Below are 11,474 nucleotides of genomic sequence, written 5' to 3' on the forward strand. Positions count from 1 at the left end.
ACTCACGCCTGCCTGGCGCTCCCCTGGTCTCCTGGCTGCTTGTGGGGGCCAGGGTGGCACAGCCCAGAGGGAACACTGTGCATGGAACTCAGGAGAAACTCTTGCCCGGGAGCCCGGTGATGCCAGGGGCCACCTGAAAAAGGGGTGTGGCCTCGGGGACCGGCCCTTGCAGCTCAGGGATAGGTGTGTCCCTGAGGTGGTGACATCCCGAGAGAGAAGTGGCCAGGTGGCCTGGGGGGCATGCTGGGGGCTAGTGGTGGGCCGCGAGGGGTGGGGGAGCACCTGCGGGGGTGCGGTTCAGAGGAGACGGCCCCGCAGGAGCTGGGGGGACAGCTGTTAGAGGCGTCCCTGTCCCCACATCCCTGGTCCTCCTCTGCACTGGGGGTTGGGCCCTGCCGGAACATTCCGGGTCCTGCTAGATGTGCCTGGCGCTCCGGGCACAGGGGCCTCGGGGAGCAGGTAGCGCTCCTCCTGAGAAGGAGCCTTGGGACCCTACTGGGAAATTTGGTGACGAATCTTCTGGAAAAGGCAAATTGCCTCCTAACATGTGAGTCTGGATTTCTGGAACAGCTGCTACCAAAGTTCAGGGTTTTGTGCCACGTGCACCGTGGGGTGCCCAGAATACCACCTCCCTGCGTACTGGCCTGTCACCCCACCGGCAGTGGGCTGAGGGGCCTGGCCGTGCTCAGCCCCGCACAGCACGCCCGCCCGAGCCAAGATGATTCAGAGAAAGGGCCAGCCGCCTGCCTGGGTGCCTGCGACAGAGGATGCAATTAGATTTAATGGGACGGAGCCTTTTCTCCCGCGCCTGCCGCTCCTGGCCCGCCCCGCCTCCCTCAGGCGGCGGCAGCAGGCGAGGGACGCGAAGGAGGTGGGAGGTGGGAGGTGGGGGACCCTGCGGGGCTTTGACGTCAGCTCTGCCTATAAGAGGCCGCTGGGCAGAGGGCTGGGAGACGGAGCCCCGATCTCGCCAGCATCATGCCCACTCCCAGCGCCACCACGCCGCAGGCCAAGGGCTTCCGCCGGGCCGTCTCCGAGCTGGACGCCAAGCAGGCCGAGGCCATCATGGTAAGAGGACAGGCTGGTGCCCGCCGGCCGGAATGAACCAGAAGCCCAAGGGTGTCCCCCAAAGGCTGGCCGGCGGCTCCGGGCACAGGGGCCACACGGACGCCCCAGACCCAGGCTTGGCACCTCCCCTGCCCGGACCTGGTGGGCAACCCCATGCCTGGGTGTTTGGGTCTCTGTGAGTAGGTGTCCCTGGCCCTGCAGTAGCTCATGGTGGGAAGTGCTGGGCAGACGGGGCACGGGCCCCAGTTCTGCTGAGCCAAGGGGTGGTCTTGGCTCCAGGGTGATTCTCATTCACCATCCGTCCACCCACCCACCTGTCCACCCACCATCCGTCCATCCACTTGTCTATACGTCTATCCGTCCACCTGTCTGTCCATCATCTGTCCACCCACCTGTCCATCCTCCATCTGTCCATCTACCTGGCACGCTTTCCCTGATTCCACGTGGGATCTCCTGCCTTGAACCCCAGCAACCCCAACTCTTGGGGTCAGCCCTCTAGTTCAAGGGGGGACTATGCTGGGAAGACCTATTGGGCCAGTCCCCGCTGTGAGTAAGTGGGGGCTCCTCAGCCTGGAAGAGGGGCCTTAAGTCTGCCTTCCAAGATGGCTCGGAATAATCAGCTTCTTGCAGGTTTAAAATGGCTTTCGTTTATAGACCTTTAATGAAAACACGGTTTGGGTTCCAGAAGTTTAATTTGCAGGCACTGTCTCAGGGGACCGGCCGTGGGGTAGAGAGCGCCCCCTCCCCCCCGTTAGGCTCCCAGCGAGGTGCCCTCCCCCCACGGAGGCCCCAGCTCTGTCCACACCCCACCCTGTGGTCGAGCGGGAGAGCAGGGAGGGGCTTCTCCAGAACCCTCCCCACCCCCAAGTCATGTTCCAAGACCCGAGGGCACCAGACCCTTCTTGGAAGTTCAGCGGCAAGTGGTGAGCCCCAGACTGGGGGGTTCTCCTCCATCCAGGCTGGGGTCTGGGGTGACGCACCATCTCCCGAGGGGCTCCGCTCTCAGGGGCAGCCTGTGGATACGGTGTGGCCACAGGCCCTGTGCTGTGAGGGAGCGCTGAGGGTGGGACGGCGAAGAGAGGTCATTGCATGGGGCTGGGGCAGGGGTCCCTCCCAGGGAGCCAGACACCAGCCACGTGCTCAGCCCTGCCCAGCCCAGGGGCAGCAGAAGCGGCTCCTGAGTCACCCCTCTGGTCCCTAAGCCGGTTTGGGGGCACTCGGCACCTCCCTGGCCCACTCCCGTGCTATGGCCCCCCAGCCGGCCCATTGGGTGAGACGCCGGAGCCGGGTCCTGCTTCCGAGGAGCCGGCCGAGGGCGGGGGGAGCTGGCGCCTCTGTCCCCACAGTCCCCGCGCTTCGTCGGGCGAAGGCAGAGCCTCATCCAGGACGCGCGCAAGGAGCGGGAGAAGGCGGAGGCTGCGGCCGCCTCGGCGGAGCCCGGGGAGGCCCCGGAGGTCGGGGCGCTGGAGGAGCGGGACGGCAAGGCCCTGCTGAACCTGCTCTTCTCCCTGCGGCCCACCAGGCCGCCCTCGCTGTCCCGGGCCGTGAAGGCGCTGGAGGTGAGGGCGGCCGGGCAGACGTGCCCACTTGCAGGCTGGTGTCCACAGGCCATGAGGGCAGGGGTCCCACGGCCCCTCACCACACCCCCCTGTTCTGGGGGATCCAAGACCTGCCCCAGCCCCCCAGGCCCCCCATCTCACACTGGGGGTGAGGGGTGCAGCTCCCGGCGGGGCTCGGGCTGATGTGACAGCTGGTTGCATTAGCTGCTCTGGCCAACACCAGACTGGCTCCTGGCCCAGGTGCCCAAACGACCTTACAGCTGACTCCTCAAGCACCCGCCCGAGGGCCCGAGGGGACTCACGCTCCCTCGTTGCTGGGCGACGGAGCTGCAGAGGAGCCAGCCCTCCCTGCCAGCCCCTGGCGCTCAGTGTCACTTAGTGGGGGTCTGAGCCACCTCACCTCGCCACAGTGGGCTCAGGGGGCTCACCCCCAAGCCCTGGTTTTGGCTAGTGGACCAGGCCGAGGCCACCAGGGATGGCAGGACCAGCGGCCTGGGAAGCCAGGCTGTCTGGGTGTGGTCAGGGGACCCACAGAAGACCCTGCGGGGAAGGCTGGGGCAAGGGGGCTCTGTGACAACTGCTGTCAGAAAAACTAGACAAACCCTTTCCCAGCAGAAGCCTACCCAGGCAGCGGGCACCTGCCCGGAGCCTGGAAGACGGTCCTGTGGGCTGCCGGCTGCAGGAGCCCAGGGCACGGCGGGGCAGGCGGACCCCTGGGTGCCCGCGCCCCAACCCCTCTCCTTCCCCTCTGTCTCTGTCTCTCCATCTCTCTCTGCCTCTCTCTCCCTGCTTTTGCTCCCTAAGACATTTGAAGCCCAAATCCATCACCTGGAGACGCGGCCGGCCCAGAAGCCACGGGCGGGGGGCCCAAAGCTGGAGTACTTTGTGCGCTGTGAGGTGCCCAGCACCGCCCTGCCTGCTCTGCTCAGCTCCGTGCGCCGGGTGGCAGAAGACGTGCGTGGCGTCGGGGAGAACAAGGGTGAGGCCGGTTCCTCTGCCCTTGAGTGCGACCACGTGATCTTGAGATGTCAGGGTGCAGAGCGCCCCACAGGGGAACCCCCACAGTGACCACGAGTGAGGCCTGGGGGCTCCCTCCTGGCCGGCTCTGGCCCTCCCGCAATCTTCTCCTCACCGGGGTCCAGGCCTGGCTCACCCCCACCCCCAACCCCAGCCCAGGCGAAGGCTGCGTCCAGGGCGGTCCATCCTCCCCCAGGGCCCCGACACTCACGGTGGCCCTTCTACCTTCCGTCTCTGTGAAGTCCTCTGGTTCCCAAGGAAGGTTTCTGAGCTGGACAAGTGTCACCACCTGGTCACCAAGTTTGATCCTGACCTGGACTTGGATCACCCGGTGAGCCGTGCCTCCCCGGGCCTCCTGGCCCCGATCGTGTCCCCCATGTACTCACGGCTGGGGTGGTGAGCTTGGACCCCGGGTTGGGACTGTGGGGGTCTGTCTGCTGCCCGGCTCCCGGCAGAGCCGTGAGGCAGGGCTGGGTGCAGTCCCCGGGCGCCCTGCTGGCGTCACAGGCCTCGTCTGGGCGGGGGGGGGGGGCGTGGGGGCAGCAGGGCGGCCTCTGAGCAGGGCCCACTGTGCCGCCAGGGCTTCTCAGACCAGGCGTACCGCCAGCGCAGGAAGGCGATCGCCGCGATAGCCTTCCAGTACAAGCAGTAAGGACCACCCCGCCCTTACTCTCCGGGGCCCCGGCCCCGTCCTGCAGCCTCACACTGGACCGGGGTGGGGGGAGGCTGTCTTTGTCACCAGCACCGTAATCTTCCCTGTCACCGTGGTCGCAGACTCTGGGTCCCCAAGTCACAGCTGAGGAAACCCAGGCACAGAGCAACTGGCTGAGGCCACACAGCCAGCAGGGCGTTCAGCCCAGCCCCTTGCTGTCCACTCCCCACTCGCTCTCCCCGGGGGCCCTGCCTGACTGCCAGCCTCCTTCCCAGAGGTGACCCTATTCCCCACGTGGAGTACACGGCCGAGGAGACTGCCACCTGGTGAGACCCCATTACAGGAGAGGGGCAGGGCAGGGACGAGGAGGGCCCAGGGAGACCCCCAGAATCCCCATGTGGAGGGCAGTGGGCAGGACAGACTAAGGCCAGATGGAGAAGGGTCTTCCCAAGGGCCCCCAGCCCCCCAAAGCCCCCCTAAACCACGAGTGGAGGCCATGCTCAGTGGCCGGGGTCCTTAGGGGCAGCAAGAGGCCTGCAGTGAGGCTGCCCGGAGCTGCCAGGGGCAGAGCACAGCACCTCCGAGGGGGGCTCCTGGATGCGGGCAGGGTTCCGGGCGGGGAGGAGGGGGCAGCCCGGCCAGCCTGAGGCCCTCGCCCGCAGGAAGCAGGTCTACTCCACCCTGCGGGGCCTCTACACCACCCACGCCTGCCGGGAGTACCTGGAGGCCTTCGAGCTGCTGGAGCGGTTCTGCGGGTACCAGGAGGACCGCATCCCCCAGCTGGAGGACGTCTCCCGCTTCCTGAGGGGTGCGGCATCGCAGGGGGGCCTGGCGGGAGGGCCTGGGGCACCCCCCGCCCTGCACCGGCACCCTGACCGCCCGCGGCCCTTGCAGAGAGGACCGGCTTCCAGCTGCGGCCCGTGGCCGGCCTGCTGTCCGCCCGGGACTTCCTGGCCAGCCTGGCCTTCCGGGTGTTCCAGTGCACCCAGTACATCCGCCACGCCTCCTCCCCCATGCACTCCCCGGAGCCGTGAGTGCCCAGACCACCCGGGGCCCGCGGACTGCCAGGGAGGGGACGGGGCGCAGAGGGCAGGCTGCCGCCGGGCCCCCGCCCCACCCACTGCCCCCTCCCCCGACAGGGACTGCTGCCACGAGCTGCTGGGGCATGTGCCCATGCTGGCCGACCGGACCTTCGCCCAGTTCTCCCAGGTGTGTCCCCGAGGCCTCAGGGGCAGGCTGTCAGCCAAGCAGCTGGAGGGTTGCGCTTGCCAGTGACAGACACTCCTGCCCCTCCCCACCCCCAGGCTGGATGGTGCCCGCTTAGGTCATGAGATTTCAGGGAGACTGTTCGTCCTGGAATGCGGGGCCAGGTGGGCTGTGTGGGGTGTGCTCGGGCCCGTCGGGAAGACCACCTCAGGACAGTGAAGAGCAGGAACCATTTCCCCCAATCCGCTGGTCACCAGGGGTCAGCCAGGGAGAATCCTGCGGCCTGTACTGCCACCTGCTGGCTCTCTCAGGAACAGCAGAGAGCGGTCCAGGGCCTTTGATGGATCCCAGGAGGGTCCCTGACCCCGGCAGTGTCCAGGAGACCCCTGGAGGGGCTGTGGACACCCCCAGCGCCCTCACCCCACACAAGCGCCCAAGCAGTGGTGGGCTGAGCCTCTCCCCCTCCACTCTGCTCCCTCCTCAGGACATCGGCCTCGCATCCTTGGGGGTGTCGGATGAGGAAATTGAGAAGCTGTCCACGGTGGGTTCCTTCCCCTGCAAGACCCTGGGCTGAGGCCAGGCCGTCCTGTCCCGCCTGAGGTCTCTGCTCCTGTCTAAGGAGTGTGGTCTTCACTTGGTGACAGCCCGGAGCCTGGCTCAGCTCTGCTGGGGTGGGTTGTGCCTGGACCACGTTGGGGGCAGGGGGCTGCGCTGTCTGCAGTGGCCACCCAGCCCACCCTGCCGGCTGTCCCACCAGCTGTACTGGTTCACCGTGGAGTTCGGACTGTGCAAGCAGAACGGCCAGGTGAAGGCCTACGGCGCGGGGCTGCTGTCCTCCTACGGGGAGCTCCTGGTGAGACCCTCCCCGGAAGGGGGTTGGGGCCGGAGTCCGGCAGGAGGGTGGCCTCCATCGTGCCTCCTGGATCCGGGCCTCCCGGGAGGCTGGAGCAAGGGGCTGCCCTACTTGGGGGCCAAGAAACCTGGCCTCTCTACGCACTCTGTCCCCAGGCCTCGGGAAGACCCCCGGGGCGGGGGCACGGGTCGGCACCAGGGGGTCAGGCCACAGGGCTCCAGTCCCCTCAGGACCGAGACCCCGGCCTCCCGCCAGCACTCCCTGTCGGAGGAGCCCGAGGTCCGGGCCTTCGACCCCGACGCAGCCGCCGTGCAGCCCTACCAGGACCAGACCTACCAGCCCGTCTACTTCCTGTCTGAGAGCTTCAGCGATGCCAGGGACAAGCTCAGGTAGGCCGGGCTCCCCTGTGCCCCGCAGCGGGGCGAAGCGGCCAGCAGGCCAGGCCTGCGAACGCCTGGCGTCCAGCCTCCCTCCCACGACAGCACCCCAGAAGGACTGGGGAGGGGAGACCTGCGGGCTGGGGGCCAGGTCAAGGCCAGGCTTTCAGGAAGTGGAGACTGACTTTGTGAGGTGGATGTGTGGGGTCCTTCCCAGCCTCCTGCCCTCCGAGCAGCCAGGGACAGAGGAGGAGGGCCAGGGTGGCTGAGGGCCTGGGTGGGGAGCCTAGAGGAGCAGGGAGCTTCCAGAGAGGGCTGCGGTTGACCAGCAGTGCTGGGGGGAGGAGGGCGGAGCCAACACCTGACCCGTTCACCCTTGGGAGGGGCCTATTTTCCAGACAGGCTCCTGTAGTCACAGGGGAAACTGAGGCCCGGGGCTGGGTGCCTGATGTGGAGAGGAGGGAGGGGGTTTGGATCCCACACACAGGCTTGGGGGTAGGGACGTAACGGACCCTCCAGGACACACAGCCTGGAAGCCATCCCAGAGGAGGAAGCCTGCATAAGCTTGGGAAGGAGCAGGGAGGGGGTGGAGGGTGTGGCCGAGGCTTGGCTGGAAAAGGCCCGTCCCTCCCCACTGTAGCCCCCTACCCCTGGCCCCTGGAGGAGGCCTCAGAGGCCTGTGTTGTCTGAGTGGTTGGACAGAATGAGCTTCTGGGGCCCAGGAGGCTCAGAAAAGTCCTGGGAGCTCTGAGCTGTGATGAGGGAGACCCGGCCCCCAGCCCTCTGGCTCTCCTGGAGGCCACAGACCCTGCCCCAAGCTGCCCCAGTTCCTCCCCGTCTCCCCAGTGCCTCGAAGTCTCCACTGGGTGACGGGGGTCTGTGCTGCCCCCTGCAACCAGGAGCTACGCCTCCCGCATCCAACGCCCCTTCTCTGTGAAGTTCGACCCATACACGCTGGCCATCGATGTGCTGGACAGTCCCCACGCCATCCGGCGCTCCCTGGAGGGCATCCAGGACGAGCTGCACACCCTGGCCCACGCGCTGAACGCCATCAGCTAGGTGCCGGGCGCCCCCCCGGGTCTCCCGCCTCCCTTTGGTGCTCACAGGGCACCTGAAAGCCTGAGACCCTCCCTGCTCGAGGGGCCTGCTGCGCCCGCTCGCCCTCCCGCCGCTTCCCAGCTCTGCCTGCAGGTGTCCTTGTGCTGCGTGCCGCGTCCAGCATGTGCTGCCCGTCTGCAACCACAATAAAAGAAAAAGCCCCTCTGAGTACCCACCCCGAGTCGGTGTCAGTATCTGCGCCAGGCTCAGGGCCACAGCCCCTCACACTCTCCCCGCCCTGCTCAGGGTTTCCTCCACTGCCTCCCCACCTCCGGAGGCCTCCCCGGGCACCAGACAGCAGGCTCCTCCCGGCCTGGGTTACCTGCTCACCCGGAGGACCAGCCCGTGCTGAGCTCTAGCCGCTCCAGAGGCCCAGGGGGCCTGGCTGAGCGGTTGCGTCTCCGTGGGGTCCCAGCAGGGAGGTGGGGGCCTGGCCCACAGAAGCCCCACCTGCTCTAGGTTTGGGGGGCAGGGCTCACCCTGGTGGTCTCTGAGGCAGGGCTGCAGGCTGGGCCCTCCCCTCAAGCCCGATGTCCCACTGGGAGGAGGGTGGGGCTGCAGAGGCCAGTCTGTGAGAGCAGGCAGAGGACCAGGGACCCCAGGTGCAGCCCCCGCCTGCCCGGAGCAGGACCCAGGGCTATTTCTAGATGGGTGCTGGCAGCGGACCAGCCGAGCTGGTCCCCAGGTGACATCTCTGGGCCCCAGTCTCCCCAGCAAAGTGGGTGTGGGGCTGGATTCTGGGCTCTGCTTACTCGAGAGGTCTGGACATGGTTCTCTACCTAGAGCCCCCCGCATCTTCCAGGGCCTTGGAGAGCGTAGCCTGGGGCTGGCTGGGAGGTGGCTGCCTCCTTACTTCCTGCAACATGCGGGCACCAGCCTGTCTTCCCGGCCCTGCTCACTTCCTCCGGCACACCATCATGGCGTGGGCTCTGAGCTCTTAGGATGCCAATCACAGCAAACTCCTGCTCATCCGTCAAGACCCTCCTGGGCAAAGCCTTCCTTCCCAGCACCCCCGGCAGTCTGTCCTTCCATCAGCTGTACCTTAAGCATCTTGTCTGTGACTAGCCCTCCTGTACCAACGTCCCTTCTACCTGTGAGGCCCCAAATGGGGCCATGTCTGATGGCTGCAAGCCCCACTGAGTCCCCAGGGAAGGGCTGATGGCCGGCCTCATCTCCCTCTGGCCCAGCTGACCCCTGGGCTCCAGCCTTCTGCCTTAACACACTTCTCTCAAAGGGACCCTCAGGTATCCCTTGGCTGCAGAGGGGCCTTGGGGCACCATGATGTCCTGGGAAGGCAGGGCCCAGCCCCTTCCTCAGCAATGGGGGCTGGTAAGCTCCGGTCTCCTTCCAGGTGCCTGTCCAGGGGGGCGGGGCACCACAGGGGATGCAGTGGGGCTGAGAGCCAGGCTGAAAAGGGCCAGCAGGAAGAGAAGGCAGGGGCTCCAGGAAGAGGGGGCCCGAGAGGGGCCCTGGGTGGGGCGTGGTGGGGCCCCACTCACCAGTCCTGCGGCCCCTGCACCGAAGACAAGAAATGGGGATCGGATTGGGGGGCCTCACAGCCACTGGTCCTTGAGTCTAGCCCTCTTGGGAGCTGTGGGGGAGCCGGGGTGGGTGAGGATGGGGCCGTGAGCTGAGGAGACCGTGCCTCACTGCCCCCCGCCCCGGCCTTGGACCGCCCCAGGGCCTCTCTCCCACCCCACTCCCTGGATCAAGTGCGGAAGAGGCACAAGCGAGGCCGGAGGGGCTGGTCCCTGCAGACGCTGGCCCCCAGCTCCGAGCTGGGGGGCTGGGCCAGCAGGCCCCTCATTAAGGCTCTAATGACGCAGCCTCAGGAGGTGCTGACGGCCACGGAGATGTTCCCGCACACCCAGCATCAAGGAAATGGCCCAGAAACTGCAGCCTCAGCCCCCACCCACCCCCGCCATCTGCCACCCACTTGGAGGCCCTAAGGAGCCAGGAGGGGGCCGGGGGCTATAAAGCCCGCAGCGCGGCCCAGCAGCCCCCAGCCCTCTGGATCAGCTGCGTTCCGAGGCTGCCAGCAAGCAGGTGTGTCCCGGAGGGCTCCGAGCTCTGCTGACCGGCAGCAGGGTGTGGGCCCCTCCTCCTGGAGCCCTCGGGGGTGGGCGCTGGCAGGGGTCCCGGGGGTCCCTGCACGGCCTTAACCCTGCCCGTCTGCCAGGCCTCGCCCCGCCGCCATGGCCCTGTGGACACGCCTGCTGGCCCTGCTGGCCCTGCTGGCCCTCGGGGCGCCCACCCCTGCCCGGGCCTTCGCTAACCAGCACCTGTGCGGCTCACACCTGGTGGAGGCGCTGTACCTGGTGTGCGGGGAGCGCGGCTTCTTCTACACGCCCAAGGCCCGCCGGGAGGTGGAGGACACTCAGGGTGAGACCCCCACTGTCCCCACTGCCCCCCGGCCCCGGATCCCAGCTGGCGCCCAGGGGGCGGTCAGGAGGGGTTTTAAAAAGGAGAATGATTCCCTCTTGGTCACATCCTCAAGCGGCCAGCTCTTTGGGGGCTGAGCCCTGACAACACCCCAAGGGTGGGCTCGCCGTCCCCTCCACTCCCATCTTACCCCTCTCAGCCCCATTCCTTCCTCTCCTCCGACAAGAGCGGCTTCAGGGAGGGGTTTTATGAAGTGAGTCAAGCCCTGGGGGCTGAGGGTCTCGGGGGTGCCCCATCCTCCTGCCTGCATGCCTGTGGGAGACACCTCACTGCCCTGAGGGGACCCCCACACACACAGCCCGAGGCAGTGGGAGGGGGCTCGGTCCTGCACAGGCTGCGGGGAGGTGGGTGCGGGTGGGGGTGGGCGGGAGACAGGCCCCGCGACGGGCACAGAGGATGCCCGCCCGTTCAGGGTCCCGCTCCAGGGCTGGCTGTCTCTCGGCAGTGGGCGGCGTGGAGCTGGGTGGAGGCCCGGGTGCGGGCGGCCTGCAGCCCCTGGGCCCGGAGGGGCGCCCGCAGAAGCGCGGCATCGTGGAGCAGTGCTGCGCCAGCGTCTGCTCGCTCTACCAGCTGGAGAACTACTGCAACTAGGCGGCCGCCCCCGACCCGGCACCCCGGCCCCCCGCGCCCCCGCTCTGCAATAAACCCCCTGAATGAGCCCTGCTGGTGCCGTCTGTGTGGCCTGGGGGCTGCGGGGCTGGGGGAAGGGGGCGAGGAAGGCTGGGCCCACCTGCCCAAGACCGTCTTCTGTTCTCTCTGCGCCGGCCCCTCCAACCTTTCTCTACCTGCACGGGCGCCCACGGGCACGTGGGCGGACGGGGACGAGGGCCCGCGGCAGTGCCCCCCAAGGAGGCGAGCTCCTGTCCTCAAGGGTCCTGACGCCCCCCTCCCCAGCCCCCATGCCGCACAGGGCGGCTCCGTGGGCCGCCCGCCCCGCTGCTGCTGGCAGACCCGAGGGCCCCAGGGCTGCCTGGGCTGGCCGTGGCCTGGGAGGTCAGAGGGTGACTTGGCTGTACCAAGGCCTGGCCAGCCTGCCAGCCACCCAGGCCAAACCAATCTGCACCTTTCCTGAAGACTCCACCCGGGCCAGGCCATGGGGCGGCTGGGCCTGGGGCTGGACGCTTGGGCCCCGGTGGTGGCAGACCCCTCAGAGGCCAGCCAGGAGGCGAGAGCAGGCTCTCCTGCCGGGGTCCGGCCAGCTG

The 11,474-nt window shown here is 67.8% G+C and overlaps 2 protein-coding genes across 2 annotated transcripts; both read left to right on the plus strand.

Annotated features, from left to right (window-relative positions):
* Window positions 1-966: 966 nt before the first annotated feature.
* TH (tyrosine hydroxylase) lies at window positions 967-8,002 on the plus strand. Its single transcript, XM_032490152.1, has 13 exons — window positions 967-1,068; window positions 2,415-2,627; window positions 3,432-3,606; window positions 3,887-3,975; window positions 4,225-4,292; window positions 4,572-4,622; window positions 4,959-5,104; window positions 5,191-5,326; window positions 5,436-5,505; window positions 5,987-6,043; window positions 6,260-6,355; window positions 6,611-6,744; window positions 7,632-8,002. Exons 1-13 carry the CDS (start codon window positions 979-981, stop codon window positions 7,789-7,791), a joined length of 1,485 nt encoding a protein of 494 aa, XP_032346043.1. The 5' UTR covers window positions 967-978; the 3' UTR covers window positions 7,792-8,002.
* A 1,769-nt stretch (window positions 8,003-9,771) lies between these two features.
* On the plus strand, window positions 9,772-10,925 carry INS (insulin). The gene is made up of 3 exons (XM_032490159.1): window positions 9,772-9,876; window positions 10,010-10,212; window positions 10,718-10,925. The coding sequence occupies exons 2-3, from the start codon at window positions 10,026-10,028 to the stop codon at window positions 10,861-10,863; spliced, it is 333 nt and encodes a 110-aa protein (XP_032346050.1). The 5' UTR covers window positions 9,772-9,876; window positions 10,010-10,025; the 3' UTR covers window positions 10,864-10,925.
* Window positions 10,926-11,474: the final 549 nt, after the last annotated feature.

The sequence above is a fragment of the Camelus ferus genome, chromosome 10, assembly GCF_009834535.1.
Source record: "Camelus ferus isolate YT-003-E chromosome 10, BCGSAC_Cfer_1.0, whole genome shotgun sequence".
In the NCBI taxonomy this organism is placed as follows: Eukaryota; Metazoa; Chordata; class Mammalia; order Artiodactyla; family Camelidae; genus Camelus; species Camelus ferus.